The 26,050-nt window shown below is 33.4% G+C and overlaps 1 protein-coding gene across 1 annotated transcript in view; it reads right to left on the bottom strand.

The window, feature by feature from the left end:
* The window catches only part of LOC143077966 (E3 ubiquitin-protein ligase rnf213-alpha-like), a 127,388-nt gene that overhangs the window by 77,519 nt on the left and 23,819 nt on the right, over positions 1-26,050 (bottom strand). Inside the window, exons 19-28 of the mRNA XM_076253014.1 lie at positions 25,069-25,215; positions 12,669-12,774; positions 12,093-12,258; positions 10,841-11,009; positions 9,995-10,128; positions 9,326-9,547; positions 8,233-8,355; positions 6,021-6,141; positions 5,360-5,598; positions 1,018-1,100 (exon numbers count right to left, since the gene is read on the bottom strand). Coding sequence (XP_076109129.1) covers positions 1,018-1,100; positions 5,360-5,598; positions 6,021-6,141; positions 8,233-8,355; positions 9,326-9,547; positions 9,995-10,128; positions 10,841-11,009; positions 12,093-12,258; positions 12,669-12,774; positions 25,069-25,215 — 1,510 coding nt within the window. The remainder of the gene's footprint in view (positions 1-1,017; positions 1,101-5,359; positions 5,599-6,020; positions 6,142-8,232; positions 8,356-9,325; positions 9,548-9,994; positions 10,129-10,840; positions 11,010-12,092; positions 12,259-12,668; positions 12,775-25,068; positions 25,216-26,050) is intronic.

The raw sequence follows: 26,050 nt of genomic DNA, 5'->3' as shown, positions 1-26,050 counted from the left end.
AATTTGATTGTAAACTACGAAATGAATTCGGAATTACGATACGACATTTCTTTACAGGAAATAAAAGTTTTTATTTTTTAACTTTTAAAGTTATTCTATATTATCGTTCCAATACAGCAGTACTCGAGTTATTTGCGATGAAATAATAACTGTTTTACGTTTTATTTTATACTTCTCAAAAAAGGGGGGTGTCAATTGCGTATGTCAAAATAAAAGCACGTGTTCGACTTTTTAAACTGTTTTCTTTGTAACTGGGATTAATAATTTATTTATTCAATCTAAATTATCATAGAATTTGCGGAAACTTATTTGAATAATTCGACAAATGAATCGTTTATCTTCAGATTGTATTCTCCTGTCTGGTTTGTTGATCTACCTGTACAAGTGATTAGCGATCTTAATCCGGACATCCCTCAGGTGTTAGAACTGTATTGGATTATAATATAAAAAAGCCTGAGGGTTATGCAATTACATGCATTTGATTATAATTACTAAAAAATGACATCGGGCTATTAAAACGATAACAGTTTTGAACGATGGCGGAAGACAATTTAACGATGGCGCAAAACATTTGAACAATGGCGCATGTCATTTGACGATGGCGCAAGACATTTGAACGATGGCGGGGCGCCATCGTTAAACAGGCCATGGAGATCCCTGCTTATAACATGCTATTGGGAGTGGTTGTCTTTTGTAAACATATCGTCTCATGCATAATTTCAGAATATGGTCATATTTGGAATTCATAAAGGAATTGAAAATTCTGGAATTTGGTCAAATTGAATTTGAAAATTTACAGAGAGTATGATTTTTTTCAGACATAGCATTATCAAGATTTTGTCAAATATTAATTTTTTTGGTTGTCAATCACTAAATTCAGTTTTTAGGCTAATGAAGGAGCAAATTGTTGCAATAACCAGAAGATAAAAAGTCCTGTTCTTTTAATAGCAGGTACCAATTTTTCATTAAAACTTATAATTTAAAAATAATTCTATTTTTAAAAGAGAATGACCTTACCTAACCTATCAGTTGTTTTATCTGCATCAACATGATAACCAAGTCCTGCCTGCTCTAATTTTTTAATCAGTTCTTCTTTGTGCCTGAAATATAAATGAACTCTCTACATACTGATTAATTTAAACACTTATAATTATATGCTTTGTCCAACTTTGATTAACAAAGACAAGGAATAAATAGACCAATGTGCATTTGTATGCAATTTTCTCCGTTATTACGTATCATTTAAGTCAAAAGAAAATTCAACTGTTAGGCGAGTGATTTGAGAGCCAAATTTACATTTTTAATGCACCTACCTAACACACGGCTAAATTATATATCACTAGAAAGCTAAGAATGTGTACTTTCTAAATATCCCGGTCGTCAAAAGAAATTATGGTGCATTTTTTTTTAAATCGAGGTCAAAGGTCATGGGTGCAATTTCAATTCACGGATACTTCCAGTTGTAAAATCGAGTCAAAACAAATGCAAAAACGAAACAATTTTATAGGAATTCTGTATAACTGTTGGGAAAATATATTTTTATCATAATATTAATTAATTTTGGTTGATTTTAACGGTAACGCATGTTACATAACGTTTTCTCTGGGAGTCTTTGAAAATCAACATTTAAGTCACACAAATGTATCTGTAGTCGCCCTTGCATTATCTAAATCATATAATACCTCCATATCATTTGATTGCACGTATTTACAAAAATATATATCTGCAAATTTGATATAAATAATCCGAAACAAAATATTTGAAGCAAGGGGAAAATATAACATATGACGTATTTTTAATTGTTTAGAAAAGTCCCATGATGAGCTGTTTATTAAAATTGAGGAAGCGTATGGTCTCCTGTTAGTTTGAAAGCCTGACAACCATAGAGCAGATTTTCTGTTATATATGTTGCAATATGTTGATATATAAAAAAGAAGATGTGGTATGATTGCCAATGAGACAACTATCCACAAAAGACAAAAATGACACAGACATTAACAACTCATACATCACTAAATCAGATATGATAAGAGTACTAACAAACATAACTAAAATGAGTAAAGTGCTACTGGTATTTTTATATCAACAAATTGACAATTTTAATATAAAACATCACAAGGAAAATATGGTCACTCATTGTACGTAAAAATGTGTTTGATTTTACTTCAGTCGGCCGCCGTGTATCTTGAGATATATAATTAATCAACCAACACTTGATAAAGTAGTTTGTACTCTTTTTAAATATTACACTAGTGATGACGTTCGGCTACTTTGGCACTAAGTATTACGTTTTTTTTTATCTTGTTACACCGCTTCAAACGGAGGACAAGGCTATCCTAATATTGAACCTTTTATTTGGCTTTATAATATTAAAATCCCGTGATCGAAACGTCGGACCAATGGGATGTTGGACCATTTAGGTGTCGAAATATTGCGATATCGGAATATTATAGCTTCATTTTAACTTGTAATCTCATCATTCTTATCGGTCAATATATCCATACAAAGACAACTTCCTTGGCATGGGCATATATCAGTACAGCAGAGGTTTTGCTCAAAGCGGACACAAGATCTACTATATACAAATTGAATTAAAAATTTGGAATAGACATGAAGGATTTGTCAAAGAGACACCAACCCACTAAAAAGCAGGCAACGGCCAAAAACCACCAATGGGTCGTCAATGCAGCAAGAAACTCCCAAACCCGGAGGCGTTCTTCAGCTGGCCCGTAAACAAAAATGTACTACTTTGAAATGATAATGGACGTCATACTAAGCTTCGAAATATACTCAAGAAGTTAAAATAAAAAAAAATACAAAACTACGAAAGGCACGATGCTCCTGACTTGGGACGGCGTAAAATTGCGGCGGTGTTAAACATGTTTTTGGAAATCTCAACCCTCCCCTATACCTATACCAAGGCGTGAACAGATCAAATCTTGTAGAAAGTTGGATGACATCATACCGGACCGATGTTGCCTTTTAGCCAGCCAAAGTCATACGGAGATCTTTTATTGTTTCTGTAGTTGGGTCGACATTGTCTTGGATAAAATTTTAACCCCCAGAAGAAAAATAATGCCATGTAGAATGTATGCCCCATTTTTATTGTTTCTAATCTCCTGATCAGTCAAACTTGTTAATAGTTATCAAAGGTGTGTCCATAAACACGGTGCATTGGTAGTGATAAACCTAAATGAAAAAGAGTAAAAAAAATATTTTTAGATAATATACATTCTACTAAAGCCATACATCTAAGAACTTTGTCAATAGGAATATCGTACGCTTTATTAACTGCCGCAGATGTGCCATCATCCAAAAGACAACACAGAAATGTTTGTAAAGCAGGTGGCATAATTTCAATTGAATAATCCATTGGAATGTTTTTAGATAATGGATATTCATCTGATTGGATTACAACTTTACCCTATATCTGCTTCCGTAAAGTAGCTGCACTAAGTGCTTGCAACCAGTTTCGCAGTCACTGCTCAGATCTTTAAATTTTACAGACCGAATATCACAGACATTTTAAACGGGTAATTTTCCGTCATTACGGCATAAGACAAAATTATAGAGCTACTGTATACAATATTGGATGTACCTTGGCCTTGTTGAAGCTGTATACATGTAACTATGAAGCTGATAATATGTTGTGTAGTTTTCTCAGCGGCGATCCTCGGGCAGAAATTAAGCCCGGTTAACTGATCAAGCAATTAAAGTTGTTAACCAGAATACTTCCTTGTGTACAGGCACGTCATCTTTAATCGTCGAAATGTTAGTAAAAGCTGTTTTATGTTAAGAACTAAATAACTCTTTAATTTCTGATTTCAAATTTTGTAGCAAATATTTAGCGATGCAAGCTCGATGGTATAAAGATTTAATAGTAAAATTATTATGAGTTATTTTGTAAATCAGATCATTGTAGGAGATATATGTAGTAACACTCAATACAGCTTGGGTTTGCTCCTCAGAGGATACCTTATGAAGTTGTGTAACTTGCTTATAGGCTTTATACATTTGCAAAATATACAAACAGACAAATCAGAATGAGTTGTAGATCTACTGTCCTCGTTGATATATGAAAAGATCTACTGGTCGGTAGAATTGGTACATGTAGTACAAAGTCTTTGTACAGACAAAACAGAAGTTGATAGGTTGTGCTTACTTTTGAAATATTTATAGCAACTCTTATGATATTTTGTATTTTCAAATGGGATGTTTTCATTTTTTTCATATTCATCGACCAGTCTTCTGTAAACTTCATCTTTTCGTTTTTCCACTGCGGCAATACAACTGTATCTTCATTTAAGTGTTAACTACATAGTTTCTATGTAGTAAATATATGACAGACTATGCATCTGTGTCAATAAATGGATAGTTTTTTTGCTGTTTAGCAAAGGAAGGGTTTCATTGTGAACTGGACTGTGAAAATTTGACACGACTCGGAAGATTTTTTACAATTTTCCGATACGATTCCTTATTTAGAAAGGGGTGAATTCTACAGAACTCAAAAACTATGTTTTACTTTGATTTGATCTTTATTTTGGACGATTTTATATCTATTTAAGCTACACTGAAGTTAAAGATAGAAATAGAACCGTTTAAATATAATTTATCGTACTCTAATAGCACTATTAAGTACACGGAAATCGACTAATATAGTCAGTAAAAAACGATAACGAAATAGATAAGGGATTCCGGAAATTATAGTGATTTTACCCAACATCACAAAATTACAGAAATTCGTGATTTTAAGAAATGTTGAGATAAAGTCTTGATCTTGAATGAAAAAACGATAACTGATGAGTAATTTGGTGTGATCTAAAACGGATAGATTGCAAAAACATTTAATAAAAATTTAATTGTAGATCCGAAAAGGTCGGGATTATGAAAATTTTCGTACAAAATGTCAAATATTTAGAAGGAATGCAAAAGCATGCGGACTTACAGTTGTAAATATTGTTTTTCATTATTTTAAGAATCTAATTCACCTAATTATTCTGTCTAAAAGAAGAGATACGACTAATTTCCATTGCTTGAAAAACATGTCGTAATTATATAATTTTCAACTAATTTCTGAAATAAACGTCAATTTTACAAAAACTGCACCGTACGATTTTGTGACGACCGGGCAAAAATCAAAGTTTAATCATTATTCTTTCATTTAAAAAAAAAATTAGCCGTGTGTTAGGTGGGTGCATTAAAGTCCTTAACTAGACGTCTTTTTCAAATATTACACTCGCCTATGTCTAGAGTCGAGATCTGTTGTATAACACTCCATGAAGTGATTGAATCTATATTACTATAGAGCCTACATTTCATCTATATACAGTTTATTTACTTTTGTGCACTGATTACTTACTTTCTATAAGGATTACAAGCAGCAATGATTTTCAGTCTCTCATGTATCTGTATTGGATTTCCTCCAAGAGATTTGTCACACATGATCTCTTTGATAACACCTATAGCCTCGGTAGTATTGGCTTCATCAAAGAACAAAACAGTAAACATATTGGGATGATCTTCTGCATTTTCCATTGCAATTTCTTCTGCTTTCCTCACTTTCTTTATAATGTCTTTAGTTGTTGTTCCTCCATGTACCTGGAAATATGCTTTGAATGTAATCATTTTTGTCTAAACTATGGGGATAATTTTGAAGCAGTATAAATTTTACATACATTAATTTGTGATTAAATGTTATTTACTTGAATATTTAATAAACTGATGTAAACTGATATAAAAAATAAAATTTCATAAATGGCCAAAATATGTACAGAAAATATAAGTATTTGGTAGACAGCAATTGATGAGTAATGAATGTGAAAACACAATAAATTATATACTAGCGTGGTAACGTGAAGCAAGATACTATAAATTTGGAAGCTCTAATTTGTAGTTCCTGAGTATATAGCTCATGTGAAGAATGATTTTTTAGAAATGTCTTTATTTTGTTCTTCTGTAGTGTCAGTTTGATGTCAGAACTGAATGCTTTCTTAAAATATGTTCTAATATTAGAAACATACCTTCATGATAATCATATTCTCCACAGGTTCATCAGGTAGGTGTTGTAAAGCACACATAAACTTGATCAGTCTAGTTTTTCCGCATCCTGTTTCTCCCATGATAATCACCGGTATATCACATCTGAATGTAATTGTTCACCATTAATGTTAAATGCATTAAACTAGTTATAATAATTATAACTAGAAACTCTAAAGAGCCTGTATCGCTCACCTTGGTCTTTGTGCATATTAAGGACACAGATGGATTAATGACAACATTGTGCTTTGGTGATGGTAATGTGTTTGGAGTTCTTACTTTACTGAACGTTCTTTCTACATACATCTCTATCTATAATGAACTTTTCCCATTAGTAACAGAGGAAAATATTGTAAAAATTTACCAAAATTTACCAAATTTATGTAAATTGTTAAAATTTGACTATATAGGGCAATAACTTCTTAAGGGGTCAACTGACAATTTTGGTCATGCTGATCTATTTGAAGATCTTACTTTGCTGAACCAGTTGTCTGATTCGTCTAATTTGAAAGCAGATATATATTGACTTGATAAACAATTTAACCCAGTCAGATTTGCTCTAACTGCTTTGGTTTCAGAGTTATAAGCCAAAATCTACATTTTACCCCTATGTTCTATTTTTAGTCATGGTGGCCATCTTGGTTGGTTGGCCAGGTCACCCCACAAAATTTTTAAGCTAGATACTCCAATGATGATTGTGGCCAAGTTTGGTTAAATTTGGCCCAGTAGTTTCAGAGAGGAAGATTTTTATAAAAGATTACAAAAAATTACGAAAAATTGGTAAAAAATGACTATAAAGGGCAATAACTCCTTAAGGGGTCAACTGACCATTTTGATCATGTTGACTTATTTGTAGATCATACTTTGCTGCACATTATTACTGTTTACAGTTTATCTCTATCTATAATAATATTAATGATAATAACCAAAAACAGCAAAATTTCCTTAAAATTATCATTTCAGGGGCGGCAATCCAACAACTGGTTGTCCGATACATCTGAAAATTTCAGGGCAGATGGTTCTTGACTTGATAAACAATTTAACTTCAGTCAGAATTGCTCTAAATGCTTTGGTTTCAGAGTTATAAGCAAAAATCTACATTTTCCCCCTATGTTCTATTTTTAGCCATGGTGGCCAACTTGGTTGGTTGGCCAGGTCAACCCACAATTTTCAAACTAGATACCCCAATGATGATTGTGGTCAAGTTTGATTTGACTTGGCCCAGTAGTTTCAGAGGAGAAGATTTTTGTAAAAATTAACGACGACGGACAGATGACGATGACGGACGCCAAATGATGAGAAAAGCTCACTTGACCCATTGGGCCAGGTGAGCTAAAAATAAGAAGATGTATGTTTAATATAATAGCAATTATCTATCCCTTAAAACAATATTTTATTTTTGGCCTCGTTAATTTTATATTCTTGTTTTAAAGGCAGTAAATCGTTAAAAAAAAAACGTTGATGCCATTACATGTATAGTCTCATGACAAAATTACTTCTATGAGCTGATAAACAACAAATTTTCAGCCAATCAGAAGACATGTTACATCTAGAATTAAATCATATGTAAATATTCTTATAATTTTTCTGGTGCATAATTCAATCATGAGTTACAGAATTTGGTTTCGTATAGTTCACATTGTTTTCCTCCAAACTATCAAATTACCCAGTCAGGGGAACATATTCTAGAGTAATTTAAGCAATATTTATTTCTTTTCAAAAAAGCTGATAACTGTAATTCCGCATTCATATTTATATGTAGGTTTGATATAAAAATCCAATATTAACTGCCTACATAATAACAAATTTCCCCTTTCTTTTCATAGCATTCAATAAAGTTAGCTGGAATTCTTTTGTATTTAATGCTATTTTCATAGTAATCAGAGGGAACCTAAGCTCTCTGCATAACTATATAAAACATAATTGTTTATTTATTCAGATTTGAAGTTTCATACTGATGCATGCGTTTTGTTTTATCTAAAGGTCTTTACATATTAATGTGATGAATTATCTTACATTATCCTACTATGGCACATTACTTTCAAACATATTCTTTAGTAATATCTATTAAGTACACAATTTTCCACATACTCTCAACCATATTTGTTAACAATGTATCCATCCTTTTCTATTTTTGGACTGGTTATTGACAAACACAGCTTCAACAATATTCCTAGAGCATTTTTGAATAATTACCTGAATCTCATGTAAATGGCCAGAATCTTTTTAACATTGTCTGTTGTTAGTTCGTAGGTTTCATCTGGATCATGTGGGAACTCTATTCCCATCACTTGACATAACTTTTCTATCTTTTCGCCTCTAAAACAAGGTAACAATCAATTATGCAGATAAAGTATACATAGCTATTTGAAATACTGGTAAATGATCAACCCAGGAGTTACTGCTTTAATTGTTAACTGGCATATGGTTTATGAATTACAATTTTACTATGACTAAGAATTCGATTCTTCAAGTTATGCTGCATCAAACAAAACATTTTAAGTTGTACGGTAAAAGAGACGTGGAAGATAACAAAGGGTTAGCCAAACTTATAAGTTTTGCTCATGCAAGAACATACCCTGTATTAAGTCTAAATTGGTAGAACACATTCTGGGAAAAAAGGATAGGATTGCAGTTATGATAATTGGAACATATACGATGTCATTCTTAAAACAGATATTGCATAACATTCAACCAATGTATAATGTCCATAAAAATTGAGAGCATGACTTCAACTTCACTGTTTGAAACTTTTGATTCAATAGTTTCCTTGTATTTAAGCAGCAACCCTCTATCAAAGAAATCATGACAGAAATGCAAGCTCTGGCCTAGTAAAAACAGCAAACAGAAAGTAGAAAAAAAATGTTTTGACTTCAGGGTTACGTTTCTTTTTATTCTTCATGGCATGACCCACTTTTTTTCCGATTAAATCAAAATTTCACATTAGCAAATACATGATATGAACATGAATTTTTTTTTATATGTAGCATTTTTTCTTTTTTTCTTTTCAAAGATCAGCTGTTTAGCATGTAAGCCTATGGAGCAGTCAATTACAAGACTGCAACCATAAGGTGAAATTTTCAGGCTTTTTTTCTGAATCTAGGCTTTCTTGTTAAAGATAACGTTTTAACATGGATAATTTTATTATCTGAATCATAAAACTAGTGAAAATTTCCCACATTTTAGTACATTTTTTCCCTACGCTAATATTTTGCCCCATTATTTGCCAGAATTTTCCATTCCCCAATATCATCCTGTAATGAAGTACATTATTTTTTCATATGTTTACCTGCTTAGCTTATCAAAGTTTTCTGACAGATTGACACCAGGTTGTGAATTTAATCCATTATACAAGGTTCGTTGTCTTTGGTCTAGGGTTGGATCCATAATTTGATCTTCTAAACTTTCTCCAGTTTGATCATCAATGAGGTTTCCTGTTGCTTTTTCAATATTAAATCCTAGAAATGTCATGGTATGGTGATCTGGGTTGAAAAACAAGTATGGATGTGGACTGAAAAAATATATAAACAAATTAATGATTGCTTTAACTAAAAATACCAATAATCTACTTTTTAAAATATGTGCTTTTAATTGAAATTTGATTTCAGTTTTTATAGTTAATAAAGTACAACATTTACAGCTATTCTCTAATAATGCTTATTTATACAATGCATTAACAATACAATTTTTATCAATTCCAGCAAGAAAGGCTTTATTACTACAAGCGTTGTTTAGAATATGCCTCTAAGTTCAGAGTATTTATTAGCTGTGGAACCGTAGCTCTTAGGTCCTTATGTTATTTTTTTACCATAGACCGCAAATAGTAAAAAAATAACGTAAGGACCTAAGAGCTACTGTTCCGCAGCTAAGTATTTATCAGTCACTACAAATAATTTTTTTGAATATGCCTTTATGTCTAGTATATTTATTATTCCCTTTCCACACCATGTATACATGCCTTGATTCCCATTTCCGTCTCATTTCATACAGTTCCTCAATGTCTTCTTCATCCTCCTCATCATCCAGTAACTGACGCTTCAACATGTCAATTGGTGACTCCTCACTTATCTGTAGAGATCTGGTAGCAAAGTCCTAAAATACATTCATAAAATTAAGAATGGAAATGGGGAATATGTCGAAAAGACAAAAACCTGACCAAAGAGCAGACAACATAATTTTTTTTAGCTTTAAATGTGAGTATAAAGCTGTATGCTTCGTAATTGTCCTTGAGAAAATCCAATTTAACATATCAATGATAGCATAATGCAAATGAGGTATGAAAATACCCTATTTTGTACTAGATGGACAAGAACATTTTTAATATAATAGCTATAATAGGACACAGACAACTGGAAGAAATGTTATCCTAACTAGAGATCTCTTAAGCAACCAGTGTTTTTACTTCAGTACCACAATTCAGATAATTGAGCGGTTGCTACTGTGCGAGGAGTATGCATGTACAGTGGGAATTTTGTTAAGAATAAATGAGGAATATTTGGTCTAATGGTGGGGAGGGGGTCATAATATAGCTGAGCTGACAAAATGGTGAGATTCCAATTTAAAGGAATTGGGGGATATTCTCATCTTGCAAAAAAAGAGCAACCTCAAGATGTAGGGTTTTGATAGCAACAGATGTGTTAGTTTATGCTTGTCATGTTTTACAAAACATTTTTTATCAGAAATAAGTATGTAATGAACAAAATCTCTAATAGAAAATCTTTGTTGATGGTATCATTTTATATGATTATAAACTTGGAATTCAAGATTAATTGTGCATTAATTATAAGTCTTTATAAATACCTACCCTAGACATCTGTATCAAAAATTTCATAACAAATGATGGAAATCCAGGAAGATCTTGTAGAACAATAGGACTACAGAAAGCTGATGTTTCAAAGTCCTGTAACTGTCTGTTCAGAAAACTGACAAAATGGTACAATTCTGACCAGGAGGGATCCTTCACACCACAATGTCTGTAAAAAAAGATAGAAGTTTTCAAATATCATTTGTCTTGAAAACTGGAGTAGATAGGCAGAAACTGAAAATAGTGAAAATGATCACAAGAGCAATGAAAATATCAATATGACAGAAACTGTTGATTAACATTAAATTGAAAATCTTGTCCCTAAATAACAATGTTATTAATTCTAGCCTTTTTCTAAACTTTGATACAAAAATATAATTTTAGATGATTCCTGCATAGATCAATCCTCTCAATGTTAGGGTACCCACATTGCATCTATTTTGACAGTTTTTTCACCTACATGTACGTTTTTTTTTAGATCCAGACAAAAGTTTCCATTCTGTGTTCATTTTGCGATGTATCCAATTAGTTACACCAATTGGCTTTCGGAGAAAAATGGGTTTGAACAGATCTAAAAAAGTCCATTAGTCCATTCTTACTTTTCATTTTATAAGAATGGAGAGTGAAACATATTTTATTTGTTCATTTATAAAAGATGACTTTTTGTGAACATCGCATGACAATGTTTCTGTTGGTTTACTTTTTCAAGTGAATGCTTCATCTGTTGATATATATGGTGAAGATTTTGTGTATATTTAATTAAATTTATCTATGTTTAAAGTATACATATTTGTATTGGGCCAGCATAAGCACGCCTCTAGGTGCAGGATTTTCTTGCTTCATTGAGGACCCATTGGTGGCCTTCGGCTGTTATATATGTTATCTGCTCTTTGGTTGGGTTGTTGTCTCTTTGACACATTCCCTATTTCCATTCTCAATTTTATAAAAAGATATGTATAATGTCAACTTATATAAATACAAATTGTTTAGTCTCAAAGAGACTTGTAAGATTTCTGTAACATTTATAGTGAATAGGTGCATTTTGGGTACTGTGTCATCTACTGAAATAAGATAAAAATCATACAATGGTTACACATTTTTCACTAGAGAACTATGCTCATTGTTGAAGGTCGACACATTGTTGTTTACATCTCTGTCATTGGTCTCTGGTGGATAGCTTTCTCATTAACAATCATACCAAATCTTGTTTCTTTTTTGGCAACATTTAATTAATCTTTAAATTGAATTAAACCTGAGTAATATCTGCAAGCAGTCTTCTCTGTCTCCCTCTGGTTCCTCAGGGTTAATGTCAGTGAGAGCTTCATCTCCATCCAATCGACTAAGATATTGATATGGTCTCTGGTAGGTTGCACTGGCAAATTCAATCTCATCAAATATCAAATCAGTTTCACTGAAATCTGAATAAAAAGAAATCAACCTATTTTTTAGGAACTATTTATTTGATTGTTTTGTGAGTGAAAAATAACACATGTAAAAATTTGTTGTGAATTTGTAAAATTTGGATCGTTCCTTTTTTAACTACATCAAGTAAATTAGAAAAATGCAAAATTGAATGGCAGCAAAGTGGACAAGAAAGGGCTAAACGTGTAAAAAGTATCTGTGAAAATCAGTTGGTTTACAGTATGTTTGAAATATAGTGCATAAGACATTTTCAAACAGTGCATGGAAGAGTGTTTTATTCAAAAACTCTCTAAAAACAACATTGTTCTTGTCACATAAAGCAGGTAAACTTTCAGTAGTAATGGTTACAAAAATTAAATTACTTTTGCAGAATGAGAAACAAAAGATTCTGTCTGTTAACACTTACCATCAGGAAAACTCTCGTCAAATATATCAAGGCTTTCTTTTGGTGATCTACATAAAACATCTGGAAGGATGTCTAAACAGTGATGCATACATTTCAATTTTCCAACCTTAAAAATAATAAATAAATAAATATAGATAAGAGAACAAACTTAAAATTTTAATAAATATTTTAAGGTCATATCACAATTCACATGTATAATAAACTGCTCACAAATGCCATTTCTATAATCTAGCTGAATCCCTTGTCATATGATTGAATGATTATTGATTGGTGTTAACTCCACTTTTGGCGGTCAGTTTTTATTGGTGGAGGAATCCTGAGTACCCGAAGAGCCACTGACCTTCGATAGATCTTATCATAGAAGGCCTGAATTCTGTCACAAACTAGTTTTCTATATTTGTTTCCTGTGTATTTGAAAACATACATAATTGAGGCTTATATTGTGTGTTATGAATGCCTAGTACCAATAAATAAACTAAAAAATTTCTGTAAAAGCATTATCAGCGGGGGAAAATGAACTAGAGGCTCTAAAGAGCCTGTGTCGCTCACCTTGGTCTATGTGAATATTAAAGGAAGCAGATGGATTCATGACAAAATTGTGTTTTGGTGATGGTGATGTGTTTGTACATCTTACTTTACTGAACATTCTTGCTGCTTAAAATTATCTCTATCTATAATGAACTTGGCCCATTAGTTTCAGTGGAAAATGTTAGTAAAAATTTACAAATTTTATGAAAATTGTTAAAAATTGACTATAAAGAACAATAACTCCTAAGGGGGTCAATTGACCATTTCGGTCATGTTGACTAATTTGTAAATCTTACTTTGCTGAACATTATTGTTGTTTACAGTTTATCTCTATCAATAATAATATTCAAGATAATGACCAAAAACAGCAAAATTTCCTTAAAACTAACAATTCAGGGTCAGCAACCCAACAACGGGTTGTCCGATTCATCTAAAAATTTCAGAGCAGATAAATGTTGACCTGATAAATTTTTTATACCCATGTCAGATTTGCTCTAAATGCTTTGGGTTTTGAGTTATAAGCCAAAAACTGCATTTTACCCCATGTTCTATTTTTAGCCATAGCGGCCATCTGTCACCGGACACATTTTTCAAACTACTAACCCAAAAGATGATTGTGGCCAAGTTTGGATTAATTTGGCCCAGTAGTTGCAGAGAAGATTTTTGTAAAAGATTACTAAGATTTACGAAAAATGGTTAAAAATTGACTATAAAGGGCAATAACTCCTAAAGGGGTCAACTGACCATTTCAGTCATGTTGACTTATTTGTAAATCTTACTTTGGTGAACATTATTGCTGTTTACAGTTTATCTCTGTCTATAATAATATTCATGATAATAACCAAAAAAAGAAAAATTTCCTTAAAATTACTAATTCAGGGCCAGCCACCCAACAACAGGTTGTCCGATTCATCTGAAAATTTCAGGGCAGATAGATCTTGACCTGGTAAACAATTTTACCCCATGTCAGATTTGCTCTAAATGCTTTGATTTTTTAGTTATAAGCCAAAAACTGCATTTTACCCCTATGTCCTATATTTAGCCGTGGCAGCCATCTTGGTTGGATGGCCGGGTCACCGGACACATTTTTTAAACTACATACCCCAAAGATGATTGTGGCCAAGTTTGGATTAATTTAGCCCAGTAGTTTCAGAGGAGAAGATTTTTGTAAAAGATTACTAAGATTTACGAAAAATGGTTAAAAATTGACTATAAAGGGCAATAACTCCTTAAGGGGTCAACTGACCATTTCGGTCATGTTGACTTATTTGTAAATCTTACTTTGCTGAACATTATTGCTGTTTACAGTTTATCTCTATCTATAATAATATTCAAGATAATAACCAAAAACAGCAAAATTTCCATAAAATTACCAATTCAGGGGCAGCAATCCATCAACGGGTTGTCCGATTCATCTGAAAATATCTGGGCAGATAGATCTTGACCTGATAAACAATTTTACCCCATGTCAGATTTGCTCTAAATGCTTTGGTTTTTGAGTTATAAGCCAAAAACTGCATTTTACCCCTATGTTCTATTTTTAGCCATGGCGGCCATCTTGGTTGGTTGGCGGGGTCACCGGACACATTTTTTAAACTAGATACCCCAATGATGATTGTGGCCAAGTTTGATTAAATTTGGACTAGTAGTTTCAGAGGAGAAGATTTTTGTAAAAGTTAACGACGACGGACGCAGGACGACGACGGACGCCGGAGGCCGGACGCAAAGTGATGGGAAAAGCTCACTTGGCCCTTTGGGCCAGGTGAGCTAAAAAGTATAATTAATATGGCTTCTTCTAACGAAAGCTCTATTTGGACCTAATGTGTTTAGAGATCTTTTATGTCAGTACACCTTTCCTATATTGCCTATACAATTTCTGTCATTTGTAAAGCCCGCGTCACACTGTCCCGATTTTTACGCAGATGGCAACACGATTATGGAAATTTTCAAAATCGGGACTGATCGTATCCAGATTGGGCTATTCGTAGTGCCATCTTTAACCATCGAAGAACCATCGGCCACTTTTCTAGCCTTCGGGGACAACTTCGGGAAGGGTTCTAAATTTTTTAACATGTTAAAAAATCCCCGAAGGTGCGTCCGATGTTGAGGGTTCGTATTGAGTTCGTATCACCATCCCCACCATCGTAATGTCACCGGGAATGCATCTTTGAACATCGTATTGCATTCGTGTTTCTATCGTTTCCATCGGGCAGTTTTGACATTACGATGTCTACACTAATGAATCACGAAGCTACCCGAAGGTCTTACGATGGCAACACGACTTCGTGAAGACCTCGCAATCCCGTCGTGTTGCCATCGAATAAAAGTACGAAGGCGACAAGATGGAACTACGACGGCAATAAATCAAGCTAAACGTAAGTTAATTTTCGCGCTAAAATACATTTAAAGTGTCATGCGCGATATGCACTGGTCAGTCTAATACGACAGTTAAGAAAGACGTTCACAAAACATGGAGCTCATATCATATGATTCTATGAGAACAAGAAAGGCGACAGCGTTGTTTCTATTAATTCAAATGGAACAAAAAGAGCAGATATTACAGGCTCAGGATTTACTTTTACAAGTAAAATATTATTGTTTGTCAATTTTTTATATCAAGTAACATAATTAAAATCATAAACGCGCCTCGTACACCAACACTGCAGGTACATGTATATAGGGAAACCAACTTTTTGTTCATTATTCTGATTTTTTATGTATCGTCTGAGTTGTTGTCACACGAATGTTTACTCCATAACCATTTTGTTTTCTATATGTCATATTTTGCCGCATTTGTTGCTTTCCCCACATCCTTCCTTTTGTCTATATTATTATGATATTCTCCTGGAAAGAGCTCTTTTTGAATAAAAGGGATCAACGAACCCATTACCTTACCTTTAAGATAGATCAGTAAACATGGGCATAATTATGGGTGATTATTCAGACTAGTGCACACATTTTACAGTTCAAACAAGGCAATGCCGAGCGTGGCATCCCCTCGTATGTAACATATTGGGGACAAATATGGACACTATATTTGTATAATGACACATGCAGAAAATGGTAAATTGAATATGCATATTTGATACATAAACTATTTTATTAGAAATCAACCAAAACTTTCAGTGACTGGAAATACCTTTAATATTGTCTTTAGAACCAGCAGGTAAAAAATGAGCAACCAATTTCCTGTGTATTATGCTATTTCAAGGAGAAAAAACAAGTCCATATGCATGACCTTGACCTTTGGCCTTGAACGTAAAAAATGTCAGATCATTACAAGGAGGAACAATATACCAAATGTAGTTAAAATCTTTTGAAGCATATTGGTTTTAGAGTGTCCACAAGGGTGATATTGCCTTGTACTACAACTGCCACTGTGACCTTGACCTTTGAACTTTAAAGTCAATAGCGCTTAAGATATTCTTAACGAGTAACACCATACCAAGTTTTGAGCATATTGGTTCTAGAGTGTCCATAACAATTTTATCTACACGCAACTTACATGTAGTAGGCGAGGGGATAATAAACTAAGTTTTATAAGAATTAGACAAAAAGATCGATTTCCCGCAATGCATGGCAGACTTGTACAGACTCATACTCCTCCCTCTTCCTCTTCCTCTCCCTGATTTTGGTGGCATTATATGCAGAGACTCAGAGTCAAGTTTTACCCTTCAAGCCCACGGTCTTCCGTCTTATGGTTAAACCAGAAATTAAATGTACAATATAATATATATTCAATATTGATCAAACAATTTAAAAAGCGAGATGCCTTCTGCATATCATTTAAATGCATCGTAAGCTGTACACGACGTCTTTTAGACATCGTATGGCCATCGCGCCATCATCGTAATCCATCGTGTAGCCTTCGTAATCCATCGTGTAGCCTTCGTGATCCATCGTGTTGGCTTCGGCTGAGATATGAAGCTTAAATACCCGTCTTCGGTTAACCTTCATATGTCCATCTTTTGCTATCGTATATAATTTCGGCATCATCGTATAGACTTCGTTATTCATCGTACTTGCTTCGGTCACTTTTTGGTATTTTAACGAGATCAGGACCAACTTCGTACGAACTTACAATTTTCGCATTCGGGAGTCAATCGTATAAAAAAATCGGGACAGTGTGACGCGGGCATAACCGAGTATCTGAATGCCTAACCTGTATATGCATGAATTCTGTGTTGTACTTCTGTAAATTAAGATATTTCTCCATACATTTATTACTGATACTTTATTACAATAGACAAAAATGTAAGATTCGTTATTGTAATTTAAGTGAAATTTGTATACAGATAATGAAATCATAATTTAAAATGGGAGTTTTTATTTTTGCAATTTATATTACTTCAATCAAATTTATTACAATAACTAGAGGCTCTCAAGAGCCTGTGTCGCTCACCTTGGTCTATGTGCATATTAAACAATGGACACAGATAAATTCATGACCAAATTGTGTTTTGGTGATCATGATGTGTTTGTAGATCTTACTTTAGTGGACATTCTTCTTGCTACAATTATCTCTATCTATAATGAACTTGGCCCAGTAATTACAGTGGAAAATATATTCTAAAAATTTACAAAAGTTTACAAAAATTTATGAAAATTGTTAAACAAGAGGCTCTCAAGAGCCTGAATCGCTCACCTTAATTCTTTTGGTTAAATCTCTCATCAATGATTATTTTGGCTTTTCAATTTATTTAAATGTTTTTTGGATCGTCCTATTTTCTTCAAAAGCCAAAAAAAATAATCATTTTCTCCTATGTTCTATTTTAGCCATAGGAGCTATGTTTCTTGACATACAAGGAAATAAAATATAAAATTTATACTAGATACTCTGAAACTCATTTAGCCTAAGTTTGGCTGAAATTGATACAGCAGTTTCAAAGGAGAAGATTTTTTAAAGTAAGTCAACATGATGAACAAATTGTGAAAAAAGTCTTTCAAGGGCAATAACTCCTTAAGGGGTCAATTGACAATTTTGGTCAAATTGACTTAATTGAAGATCTTACTTTGCTGAACATTATTGCTGTTTACAGTTTATTTCTATCTATAATTATATTCAAGATAATAAACAAAAACAGCAAAATTTCCTTAAAATTATCAATTCAGGGGCAGTAACCCAACAACAGGTTGTCTGATTCATCTGAAAATTTCAGGGCAGATAGATCTTGACCTGATAAACAATATTACTCACGTCAGATTTGCTCTAAATGCTTTGGTTTTTGAGTTATAAGCCAAAAACTGCATTTGACCCCTATGTTCTATTTTTAGCAATGGCGACCATGTTTGTTGATAGATCACAACTAGGATACAATTTACAAACTAGATACCCTAAGGAACATTCAGTTAAAGTTTGGAAGTATTTGGCCCTGTAGTTTCAGAGGAGAAGATTTTTGTAAAAGATTACTAAGATTTACGAAAAATGGTTAACAAGAATGTGTCCTCAGTACACGAATGCCCCACTCGCACTATCATTTTCTATGTTCAGTGGACCGTGAAATTCGGGTAAAATCTCTAATTTGGCATTAAAATTAGAAAGATCATATCATAGGGAACATGTGTACCAAGTTTGAAGTCAATTGGACTTCAACCTCATCAAAAACTACCTTGACCAAAAACTTTAACCTGAAGCGGGACAGACAGACGAACAGACAGACAGACGGACGGACGGACGAACGAACGGACGCACAGACCAGAAAACATAATGCCCCTCTACTATCGTAGGTGGGGCATAAAAATTGACTATAAAGGGCAATAACTCCTAAAGGGGTCAACTGACCATTTCCGTCATGTTGACTTATTTGTAAATCTTACTTTGCTGAACATTATTCCTGTTTACAGTTTATCTCTATCTATAATAATATTCAAGATAATAACCAAAAACAGCAAAATTTCCTTAAAATTACCAATTCAGGGGCAGCAACCCAACAACAGGTTGTCTGATTCATCTGAAAATTTCAGGGCAGATAAATCTTGACCTGATAAACAATATTACCCCGTCAGATTTGCTCTAAATGCTTTGGTTTTTGAGTTATAAGCCAAAAACTGCATTTGACCCCTATGTTCTATTTTTAGCAATGGCGACCATGTTTGTTGATAGATCATAACTTCGGATACAATTTACAAACTAGATACCCTAAGGAACATTCAATTAAAGTTTGGAAGTATTTGGCCCAGTAGTTTCAGAGGAGAAGATTTTTGTAAAAGATTACTAAGATTAAAAAAAAAATGGTTAAAAATAGACTCTTACCTGTCAAACCAGGATACAATTTACAAACTAGATACCCTAAGGAACATTCAATTAAAGTTTGGAAGTATTTGGCCCAGTAGTTTCAGAGGAGAAGATTTTTGTAAAAGATTACTAAGATTAAAAAAAAAATGGTTAAAAATAGACTATAAAGGGCAATAACTCCTAAAGGGGTCAATTGACCATTTCCGTCATGTTGACTTATTTGTAAATCTTACTTTGCTGAACATTATTCCTGTTTACAGTTTATCTCTATCTATAATAATATTCAAGATAATAAACAAAAACAGCAAAATTTCCTTAAAATTACCAATTCAGGGGCAGCAACCCAACAACGGGTTGTCTGATTCATCTGAAAATTTCAGGGCAGATAGATCTTGACCTGATAAACAATATTACCCACGTCAGATTTGCTCTAAATGCTTTGGTTTTTGAGTTATAAGCCAAAAACTGCATTTGACCCTTATGTTCTATTTTTAGCAATGGCGACCATGTTTGTCGATCGATCAAAACTTCGGATACAATTTATAAATTAGATACCCTAAGGAACATTCAGTTAAAGTTTGAAAGTATTTAGCCCAGTGGTTTCAGAGACGAAGATTCTTGAAATCGTTTACGACGACAGACGACGGACGACGACGGACGCCAAGTGATGGCATAAGCTCACTTGTCCCTTCGGGACAGGTGAGCTAAAAATGACTATAAAGGGCAATAACTCCTTAATGGTTCAACTGACAATTTTGGTCATGTTGACTTATTTGTAGATCTTACTTTGCTGAACATTATTGCTGTTTACAGTTTATCTCTATCTATTATAATATTCAAGATAATAACCAAAAACTGCAAAATTTCCTTAAAATTACTAATTCTAGGGCAGCAACCCAACAACAGGTTGTCTTTTTGTCTGAAAATTTCAGGGCAGATAGATCTTGACCTGATAAACAATTAATCCCCTGTCAGATTTGCTCTAAATGCTTTGGTTTTTGAGTTATAAGCCAAAATCTACATTTCGCCCCTATGTACTATTTTTAGCAATGGCGGCCATCTTGGTTGGTTGGCAGGGTTACGCCACACATTTTTAAAACTAGATACTCAAATGATGATTGTGGCCAAGTTTGGTTAAATTTGGCCCAGTAGTTTCAGAGGAGAAGATTTTCTAAAAGAATACTAAAATTTTAGAAAAATGGTTAAAAATTGACTATAAAGGGCAATAACTCCTTAATGGGTCAACTGACAATTTTGGTCATGTTTACTTATTTGTAGATCTTACTTTGCTGAACATTATTGCTGTTTACAGTTTATCTCTATCTATAATAATATTCAAGATAATAAGCAAAAACTGCAAAATTTCCTTAAAATTACTAATTCAGGGGCAGCAACCCAACAACGGGTTGTCCGATTTGTCTGAATTCAGGGCAGATAGATCCTGACCTAAATAGATTATTTTACCCCCATATCAGATTTGCTCTAAATGCTTTGGTTTTAGAGTTATAAGCCAAAATCTACATTTTACCCCTATGTTCTATTTTTAGCCATGGCAGCCATCTTGGTTGGTTGGCAGGGTCACGCCACACATTTTTTAAACTAGATACTCCATTGATGATTGTGGCCAAGTTTGGATTAATTTGGCCCAGTAGTTTCAGAGGAGAAGATTTTTGTAAAAGATATCTAAGATTTACGAAAAATGGTTAAAAATTGACTATAAAGGGCAATAACTCCTAAAGGGGTCAACTGACCATTTCAGTCATGTTGACTTATTTGTAAATCTTACTTTGCTGAACATTATTGCTGTTTACAATTTATCTCTATCTATAATAATATTCAAGATAATAACCAAAAACAGTAAAATTTCCTTAAAACTACCAATTTAGGGGGAGCAACCCAACAACTGGTTGTCCGATTCATCTGACAATTTTAGGGCAGATAGATCTTGCCCTGATAAACAATTTACACCATGTCAGATTTGCTCTAAATGCTTTGGTTTTTGAGATATAGGCCAAAAACTGCATTTTACCCCTATGTTCTATTTTTAGCCATTTCGGCCATCTTGGTTGGTTGGCCGGGTCACTGGACACATTTTTTAAACTAGATACCCCAATGATGATTGTGGCCATGTTTGGTTTAATTTGGCCCAGTAGTTTCAGAGGAGAAGATTTTTGTAAAAGTTAACGACGACGACGGACGCAAAGTGATGGGAAAAGCTCACTTGGCCCTTCGGGCCAGGTGAGCTAAACTAAAGGCTCTCAAGAGCCTGTGTCGCTCACCTGTTAATGTGTTTACTGATGTCGGCCATCTTCGTTGGTAGGCGGGGTCATTAGACACTTTTTTTTTAAATAGATACCCTAGTATTATGATTGTAGCCAAGTTTGGTTAAATTTGGCCAAGTCGTTTTAGAAAAGATTTTTATACAAGTTACAAAAATGACGAAAAGTTGTTCAATATTGACTATAAAGGGCAATAACTCCTTAAGGGGTCCTCTAACAATTTTGATCATGCTGACTTATTTGTAGATCTTACTTTGCTGAACATTATTGCTGTTTACAGTTTATCTCTATCTATAATAGTATTCAAGATAATAACCAAAAACTGCAAAATTTCCTTAAAATCACCAATTTTAGGGCAGCAACCAAACAACAGGTTGTCCGATTCAACTCAAAATTTGTGAGGGGATATATCTTATTCTGATGGACATTTAAATCTTGAAAGATTTGCCCTAAATGTCTTAGTTTCAAAGATATAAAGCAATAACTGCATTTTACCACTATGTTCTAATTTTAGCCATGTCGGCCATTTTGTTTGGTAGGCTGGGTCATCGGACACATTTTTTACAACTATAAACCACAATGATAATTGTGGCCAAGTTTGGTTAAATTTGGCAAAGTAGTTTTGGAGAAGAAGATTTTTAGAAAAGTTACAAAAAATGACAAAAAGTTGTTAAAAATTGACTATAAAGGGCAATAACTCCTTAAGGGGTCAACTGACAATTTTGGTCATGTTGACTTATTTGTAGGTCTTACTTTGCTGAACATTATTGCTGTTTACAGTTTATCTCTATCTATAATAGTATTCAAGATAATAACCAAAAACTGCAAAATTTCCTTAAAATAACCATTTCACAGGCAGCAACCCAACAACAGGTTGTCCTATTCGTCTGAAAATTTCAGGGCAGATAGATCTTCACCTGATCAACCATTTTACCCCATGTCAGATTTGCTCTAAATGCTTTGGTTTTTGAGTTATAAGCCAAAAACTGCATTTTACCCCTATGTTCTATTTTTAGCCATGGCGGCCATCTTGGTTGGTTTGATGGGTCACGCCACACATTTTTTAAACTAGATACCCCAAGGATGATTGTGGCCAAGTTTGGTAGAATTTGGCCCAGTAGTTTCAGAGGAGAAGATTTTTGTAAAAGTTTACAGATGACGGACGACGGACGCAGGACGACGGACGACGGACGCCAAGTGATGAGAAAAGCTCACTTGACCTTTCAGGTCAGGTGAGCTAAAAACCAGATGCTCTGCAGGGTGCAGCTTTATACAACCCCAGAGGTCAAACCCTGAACAGTTGGGGCAAGTATGGACACAACATTCAAGCTGGATTCAGCTCTAAATTTGGATTGTGATTAAATAGTTGACACAGCATAGGTTTCTGACACAGAATGAATGTGGTCTAATGAACTTAAAATATTTTTTTTGCCTTTGAGCAATTCACTTTGCTGTTGAATATTAATCCTCTCAAAAAAATGTTTGAAGAAATTTTCTTTTTATTTATGAAATCTGAAATGAGAAAATTTAACCCCCCCCCCCATTTTTTTTTCACATCCCCCTTTCCCTTTTTCCAAAACTGATCTCAATTCAAATTTCTAATGGAGTTTGCAACAATAACTACTTATTTAAATAAATCATAAAATATTAAAATGTAAAATAAAGTGCTTGTTATCACTGAATGGTAAAGATTGTTTAAATTTATCAGTTGGTAGTAAAAGTGAATATACATTGTATATTGTATAAAACAATGATTTAAGTTGATTCAACTACTATTCTGGACAAAGAAAGATAACTCCAATTGAAAATTTCTTGCTATTGCACAATATTGTGCAATTAGATATTTCTTGCTATTGCACAATACTGTGCTATTGAAAATATTTGCTATTGTACAATACTGTGCAATTGAAGATTTCTTGCTATTGCGCAATACTGTGCAATTGAAAATTTCTTGCTATTGCACAATACTGTGCAATTGAAGATTTCTTGCTATTGCTGAATACTGTGCAATTGAAAATTTCTTGCTATTGCACAATACTTAATATAATAATTTTGGATCCTGATTTGAACCAACTTGAAAACTGGGCCCATAATCAAAAAGCTGAGTACATGTTTAGATTCAGCATATCAAAAAAGCCCAAGAATTCAATTTTTGTTAAAATCAAATTTAGTTTAATTTTGGACCCTTTGGACCCTTTGTAGACCAATTTGAAAACCGGACCAAAATTTAAGAATCTACATACACAGTTAGATTTGGCATATCAAAGAACCCCAATTATTCAATTTTTGATGAAATCAAACAAAGTTTAATTTTGGACCCCAATTTGGACCAACTTGAAAACTGGGCCAATAATCAAAAATCTAAGTACATTTTTAGATTCAGCATATCAAAGAACCCCAAGGATTCAATTTTTGTTAAAATCAAACTAAGTTTAATTTTGGACCCTTTGGACCTTAATGTAGACCAATTTGAAAACAGGACCAAAAATTAAGAATCTACATACACAGTTAAATTCGGCATATCAAAGAACTCCAATTATTCAATTTTTGATGAAATCAAACAAAGTTCAATTTTGGACCCTTTGGGCCCCTTATTCCTAAACTGTTAGGACCAAAACTCCCAAAATCAAACACAACCTTCCTTTTATGGTCATAAACCTTGTGTTTAAATTTCATAGATTTCTATTTACTTATACTAAAGTTATGGTGCGAAAACCAAGAATAATGCTTATTTGGGCCCCTTTTTGGCCCCTAATTCCTAAACTGTTGGGACCTCAACTCCCAAAATCAATCCCAACCTTCCTTTTGTGGTCATAAACCTTGTGTTTAAATTTCATTGATTTCTATTTACTTATACTAAAGTTATTGTGTGAAAACCAAGAATAATGCTTATTTGGGCCCTTTTTTGGCCCCTAATTCCTAAACTGTTGGAACCAAAACTCCCAAAATCAATCACAACCTTCCTGTTGTGGTCATAAACCATGTGTCAAAATTTCATAGATTTCTATTTACTTAAACTAAAGTTATAGTGCAAAAACCAAGAAAATGCTTATTTGGGCCCTTTTTGGCCCCTTATTCCTAAAATGTTGGGACCAAAACTCCCAAAATCAATCCCAACCTTTCTTTTGTGGTCATAAACCTTGTGTTAAAATTTCATAGATTTCTATCCACCTTTACTAAAAGTATTCGGACGACGACAACGACGACGCAGAAGACGACGCCAACGTGACACCAATATACAACCAAAAAATTTTCAATTTTTGCGTTCGTATAAAAAATCTGTTAATTGTATCAGTGTATATGCATGGCTAGCCATTGAATTTATGACATTTATTGTGTGAATATTAGTAAATTTTACTTGTGTTTCTGAACCCCTTGCTAGTAAAGGCATTGACTCTATAATATAATAGTCCATATCAGATCTCCGCCATACGCTTCCTGAGGTATGACTCAGGCATCCCAAAACTAACAATTGGAACAGGAATGCATCTACACCATGTTGAACCTGAAATTAATAATGATTACAAATAGATTTGCATTAATTTTAATTAAGCGTCTACATGACCTGGTCATAATTAGCATCAGATACATTTACCATTTTTAATTAATTTAAATTAGTTTATCTTCTATAGTTGCCTTTTAAAGTTTACACATTTTTAAAATAGTTATCAAGATAATAAACAAAAACACAAAATATTGCTAAAAATCAACATTTAAAGAGTTCAATTGCATTTTCAACCATGTTGATTTATTTATAAATATTGCTATCACTCATGGTAAAATATTTTGCATAAAGGGCCAAACTATGGTAAAATCAATATTAATCCAAGCCCCATGAATTATGTTTTCATGTTTTCATGTAGACAAAATTTCATGAACTAAAAGAATTGCAATTTCTTTATTACATTATATGGATACAATATTTCTCTGCTTAAGGTAGATGAGGTGTCTAAATTATAATCCATAGAATCTTTTAATAATTTGCCAAAATGTAGTTCATACCCTGCTTGTTTAAAAACATTAATAAAAAGAATGGGTCACCGGACTTATTTTCACGCTACAGGTTGTTCAAAATTGTCAAGATTTTGCATAGATTATGCATGGAAAACCCATTTTTCGCCATAAAACGCAAACCACACCATAGAATTTAGAGATAAAATATGAGAAGATAGCTTCAATATTATTCTTTCAGATAAGAAAAAGAAAAAATGGGGTCACCGGACTCGTTTTCTTGCTACATGTAAAAATGGGTAAATTCCTAACACATTCTATTGTAAAAGTAACACTATCTGGATTATCTGCCCTTGCATTTGAGTTGCCTCCCCTTATTTGACAAAGTT

Source organism: Mytilus galloprovincialis, chromosome 1 (genome assembly GCF_965363235.1).
Source record: "Mytilus galloprovincialis chromosome 1, xbMytGall1.hap1.1, whole genome shotgun sequence".
In the NCBI taxonomy this organism is placed as follows: Eukaryota; Metazoa; Mollusca; class Bivalvia; order Mytilida; family Mytilidae; genus Mytilus; species Mytilus galloprovincialis.
The sequence above is the reverse complement of the archived record's forward strand: the minus strand, read 5'-3'. Positions and strand labels throughout refer to the sequence as shown.